Source organism: Scyliorhinus torazame, chromosome 21 (assembly GCF_047496885.1).
Source record: "Scyliorhinus torazame isolate Kashiwa2021f chromosome 21, sScyTor2.1, whole genome shotgun sequence".
NCBI classification, from domain to species: Eukaryota; Metazoa; Chordata; class Chondrichthyes; order Carcharhiniformes; family Scyliorhinidae; genus Scyliorhinus; species Scyliorhinus torazame.
The window spans coordinates 93,139,042-93,145,041 of record NC_092727.1 but is presented as its reverse complement, the minus strand read 5'-3'; the positions used below and the strand labels follow the sequence as shown (position 1 = coordinate 93,145,041).

At 40.5% G+C, this 6,000-nt stretch overlaps 1 protein-coding gene across 3 annotated transcripts in view; it reads right to left on the bottom strand.

Moving 5' to 3' along the window:
• Positions 1-311: 311 nt before the first annotated feature.
• Positions 312-6,000, bottom strand: part of adam11 (ADAM metallopeptidase domain 11) — a 256,822-nt gene continuing 251,133 nt past the window's right edge. Inside the window, exons 26-27 of one of the 3 annotated variants that reach the window (XM_072487070.1) lie at positions 4,180-4,197; positions 1,756-1,923 (exon numbers count right to left, since the gene is read on the bottom strand). In XM_072487070.1, coding sequence (XP_072343171.1) covers positions 1,908-1,923; positions 4,180-4,197 — 34 coding nt within the window. In that variant the 3' untranslated portion in view covers positions 1,756-1,907. Of the gene's footprint in view, positions 1,924-2,992; positions 4,198-6,000 lie in introns of those variants that run through there. The other 2 variants (XM_072487068.1, XM_072487069.1) reach the window with 2 other exon arrangements.

The window sequence follows — 6,000 nt, the reverse complement described above, 5'->3', positions numbered from 1 at the left end:
AATTTTTAAATTGTAACTTGAAAAATTTCTGCTGCCCTGTGAAATTTTGGACGTCTATTATAATGTACATTTTTCTCAGATTAGGCTAAACATTAATTAAGAAGCATTTATTTTTCACAGAGGGTAATTTTTGTGTTTTATTGACTTATTTTGAAGGAAAATTCTCCTCTTCATCTGCTTGACCTCACAATATGGATCGCCTCGATGTGACTCAGCCTTCCTGATCCTTTTACTGTGCTGCCAGATGTCACGGCTGCTGACAATGCTTTCCTGCTCAATGTGGCTATGCTTGGGAACTGAGTGGCACAGGGTTTAAAGCTGGTTTGTATTGGAGTGTTAAGCTCACTGTATTGAGCAACCACTTATATTTTACCCTCTTCCTCTTTTAGATTTTCCTCAAGTGAAAGAATGAAAAGGCGACTCACTATATGTCTTCATCTCACTAAAGGTCAAAATCCAGCTTTCTTCTATGACTCACTTATACCTTTCCATCTCTCACTTTGTTAAGCCTTAAGCTTATAAGAACAAGGTTTGATAGTAGTCGACAGTTAAAAGAAACGAGGTGTTGAAAATATTTTTTTTCCGTCAGCCACTTCAGTGCAAATCATGGAGCCTTGGGAGGTACATTTAAATCTTAACTCCATCTTTCCATTAATTGGTACATAAGTCTCAAATTGCTGAGATGTGATGGAAGAATTTATTCATCAACCACGCCAAGAACAGTCCTCCCCAGCCTCCAACTTCATAACAGAGGATGGTGTAAAAGTTCAGCAGGTCTGCTAGCATCTGGACGGCATAATGGTGCAATGGTTAGCACTGCTGCCTCCTGGCCCCGGGTCACTGTCTGTGTGGATTTTCACATTCTCACCGTGTCTGCGTGGGTCCCACCCCCACAACCCAAAAGATGTGCAGGGTAGGTGGATTGGCCACTTCAAATTGCCCCTTAATTGGAAAAAATAATTGGGTACTCTAAATTTATTTTTAAAAAAAGCCTGCTAGCATATATTAGGAGCGAAACAGAGTTAACATTTCAAGTCATAGACCCTTTGCTGGCCCATGACTCGAAACGATGTCTGGAATTCTCTGATGTTGTGGTTCACTTTTCCTGCCAGCAGCGCCCCCACACCCGTGGGTTTCCCGGCAGCTGGAGTGGCTTCAATAGGAAATCCCATTGTGAAGTAGCATAATATAGAATCCCACTGCCAGTGAATCGCTTGCTGCCGAGAGACACAAGGCTGGGGGACTGGAGAATCTAGCCCGTTAACTCTGTATTCTACCCCGATGAGATGCTGGCCGATCTGCTGAGATTTTCCAGTGTCCTTGGGTCGTTTCAGATTCCAGCATCTCCAGTATTTTGCTCATAAGACTCAAACTGGGCAAACCAGCAAGTATGATATTGAAGGACAAAAAGGTCGATACTGTGGGCCAGATCATCAAGGTGTTTGGACTTCTGGGCTGTGGTAAAATAGCTAGGCTGGTTAACTTGTACTCGTGCTGTTTCTAAATAGAATGGTTATTCATGTGTGTCTACAGGGTCACATGGGGACTGTTATAATACCTAGAATGCTTCTTTAACCCAAAACTGGTATACTTTACAATTGGATTATACATTTCATGATGCCCACCCACTTCACCAAAAGCCTGACGTGGTGCTAATTCTATTCCATGAGCTGGAGCATGCACCAAAGCTGCAAACAGAGTAAAAACACAACAGCAGGGATGTTATATAGATTTCAGAAGTGTTTTCTTCAGCTTTTCTTTGAAGCACCAGTTCAACTTTTTTTCCCCCAGACCTCGAAGTTACCAAGAGGTGTATCCATAGCGACCACAAAGATCTGGCCACTTGAGCATCGGAAGACATTGCTTTATCGGAGCAAAGAGAGCATGTTCTACAGATGAAAGGTGCTTTATGCTCCTCCAGATCTGCAATAAAGAAGTTAATATGCATGGATAGGTATCGTATAGCCCAGGTAAAGGGTAAAACAGGAAAAGGACGTGGAAATCATGGAGCAATATAGATTTATTTTTGCAAGGTAATAAGAGTGCTCTGAAATTCGAACAATTTGAAGCTATGACACAGAATGGTAATGCAGGAATGCAAACCTGAATCTGAAGTTCTGATATGCAAATCCATTTGAAAAACAAAACGTGAATTGCAACTAAATCAACAAGCAAAGTTATGAAAAGGTTGATAAAATTTCATGCTAACCGGTTAGCATTTGAGACTACAGATGGTCTCCTGTTGGGAAGAACATAGCTATTGTCTGAAATCACACCTTGCAGGCAACATGAAGCTTCTATACTGGAACTTGATGGTCGACTTTTATCTTTCAAAACCGTAAGTTCTAAAGGTGACTCTCTAAAACCTGAACTGGACACTGGATTGGTAAAACAATTTTGTTTCAATGCTGTGAAGCTTTCAGTATAAAGAGATATTTTTTTGAGTGGTTTTTGAATGCTCCATTTATATTGAACAAACTAAAGTTCAAAGAGCTGTCTCTCATATCTTCAATGGTTGCACAACATCACAAAGGCTATGTTGCTGTGCATTTTCGATACAATTGGGGTTATAAAGTTCAGTATTTCTCGCATGTGGTCAGATGGAGGAAGCACATCAACCACTCGGTATAAAAACACACAGATATTCCCAGAACTGGAAGACCATTGTAGTTACAAAAAGCTCAGTAGTTCAGCTTACTAACTAATTGTGAAGAACAAATCAAAAACAACCTCTCAAGGAAAGGCCAAAACTTAGTTGGAACCTCTGCAGACCATTGTATTATTTAACGTACAGCCTGCGCAACAGTCATTAATCAAAATGAAAATCAAATCTTGAGATGCTAATTTTTACTGTTTATTTTGAGAAACAATGATCCAATTTCAATCCATTACTCCTGTTCTCCTCTCTCCTGCCCTTCCCCAAGCCTAACATTACCACCCCCCCCCCCCCCCCCCCCTGCACTGTCTCTTGAAAGTAGCAAACCATTTTGGACCAAGAATAGTGGACGTCGGAAAAACTCAGCAGGTCTGCCAACATCTGTTAGGAGAGAAACAGATGTTTCGAGTCCTTTGACTCTTCGTCAGAACTGAAGGGAGGGTGAATATGTTAGAACTTAGAAGCTACAACAAAAGATATCAACTTTAAGAAAAAAAGACAGATGGCTTGGTGTGAGAAGAGAAGGGATATTTTTTAAACGAGGGTTTAAGATGGAGGAGAAGGCCAACATTTTAAGTTGCCGAACTCAATGTTGAGTCCCGAGGGCTGCAATGTGCCCAACTGGAAGATGAGGTGCTGCTCCTACAGCTTGCGTTGGGCTTCACTGGAGCGTCGCATCAGGCCAAGGATGGATATGTGGGCAAGAGAACAAGGTGCTGAGCGAAAATGGCAAGTGCCATGAAGGTTGGGGTCATGCTTGCGGACTGAGCTAAGGTTTTCCGCAAAGCGGTCACCGAGTGTGCGTTTAATCTCCCAATGTAGAGGAAACCATTTTGGATGTCAGCCCAATTAACTATTCTTCATGTTTGAAGCTGAACATCTGAGTGCCATCAATCTAACTGACTGGGAGCTTGAGGAGAGTTTAAAGGGAAGCATCAAAACTGAGTCCAGTTCATTCGCTGATGACATTATAGGGTTGACAACTGCCCAGAATTGCCTTGGAGTCCACAGAAATTAACAATTAATCTCCTGCATTCTACAAGGAAAATCATATTGGCATTAAACAAATGATTTTTTTCACCTTTCTTTTTGAACACTTTCATTAAGGAGTTTGCTGATATGACAACTTTCATAACACAATTAAGCAATCACACTGGGGATCAGTCTGCTCTGTGTGTCTCAGCAACACACTATGCTGCATATTAATCCATTGAATTTAAGGGGTAGCTCCATTTTAAAAACGTTTTACAGCAGATGTTTGGTTTTACATTGACCTTTTAGAAACACGATTCTGTTTGCTTAGTTACTTTGAAGAAAAAAATCTTTGATGATCAAGAAGTTGCTTCAAGCTGTAAAATGTTTCATATCTAAACAATGAAATCAGAACTTTTAAAATCACAAAGCAGTATCTTGTCAATGGAAATATTGACCATCGATACCCTACAAAATCTCAATGACAGTTTATGATAGGAATTGAATGTTAAGCAGGCAATTAAATTGTTCAACATTGTATGCCGACATACCTTCCTCTCCGGATGTTCCTTTCCAAGGTGCAGTGAAGGAAAGAAAAAACTTCTAAGTTTGCTACAGTTATTAATATTAAGACCCCAAAACAGGCAATAATCAATTAGGACTTGATTGACATAATACACCCAAATGTGAACGCCCTCAAATAAGCATGAGAGGCCAGCTGTCAAGACTGATCAATTGGGTTGGTATATTGGGCGGTGAGTTCTTGGTAAAGAATTCCAAGTTCATTTCAGCAATATTTACAACTAGTTAGAATTGAATACGTCAATAGGACGTATCCTTGTGTAAAGGAGCAAAGCTGTTACGCAAAACGTTGGGCCTCAACGTGTCTTTCTCTTGCTGTTCTGCCCCAATCAGAATGTCATTGCTAAGCTTCAGATAGTGAAGGAAAAGGTTGTTGTGGAAAGATTTTTACCTGCACATATCTCAAGAAGAAAGGATGCTGTTGTCCTAATTTAGGAAACCGGCAAGGCACCTTCTCATAATGGCAGCTTTGCCCATCTGGTTACAGGCCAAACAAGTCTGAATGCTAAATGTCTTAATTTTCTAATAAATGTAGAAATTACTTTTGAATTAAATCTCTCCATTTATACAGAAGTAGAAAAGTTAAATGTGGTAGAGTTGCATTCAGTGAGTTTTAAAATCCCATATTTCACATTTAAACATTCAAATTCGTAGAATCCAGATTATTTGGGGATAAGGCTGAGTTTGCAGTTTACATTTGGTTCATATGCAAATCAAAACCAACAAAATGACCAGAGCAGAGTCATGCAGAATGTAATGGCAGCACGTCATGCACTCTTCATATGACTGTGTTTAGGGATTCAACCGAGAGCAAGTATTGAACTGCTTCACGGTTGCGGTATTTTTATGCACTATAGCATAACTTGCAAACTTGAATTGTTAAGAAGCACAACTATTTAACGATTGCTTGAAAATATCCCACATAACTCAAAAATAATTGGCGTAGAAAGAAACCACAGCTATCATGTTCCAGCAAGGTGCTATGAACATCAAAAATCATGTAAGAAGTCAAGAATGGCCACAGTTCACAGACAGTAAGACACATTGAGGGTTTCACCTCCCCCAGTCTGACTTTGTGTGGGGCAATTAGTGATTTGAGGAATATTTCATTTTAAAGGCAAAACATATTCCCCCCCCCCAAAAACAAAAGTCGGAGCTTTTCTGATCCTGAATTCATCTCTCCACTGCTAGCAACAATTACACGTGTGACATGCAAAGCAAAATGTATGCAGATCATAGTCAGTAATTGGAATAAACTGCACCAAAGGTAATGAAAGACAAGTTAAGCAAAACCGATTGTTCTTAAATAAACATTTAGTGCCACAGTAATGAATGGGAAGGAATCTGTTCCTGGAGTGGAATTGTGTGGCAATCAATATTCGCAAATGTTATACTTGAAAAGTCTGTATATTTAACACTAAAACCTGTATATTGTCAGAACATATGTAAAAAAAAAATCACTGCAATACCTTATAGGAAGAGTGTTCAGTTTGCATCACAGACATAGCAGTCGTGATTCTCGCGAACTGCGACTAAGTGCTCCCGCCAACGGGAAAATCAGAGCAATTCCCGCTGGTGCGAGGAGCGACCTTAACGTAACTTGCAATGGCACTTCGAATTTTTGCCTCAAAAGGGTTTTCAGTGCAATTCCATGGCACTCCGGTGTGCACGCTGGAATTGAGAGGGACGGGATCTAAACACTCTGACATATCCCACACCTCAGAGAGTGGGGCACCATGTTTATGGGGCTCCTGATCTCAAAATGCTGCTGCAGCCCCTCCCTCCCCCTG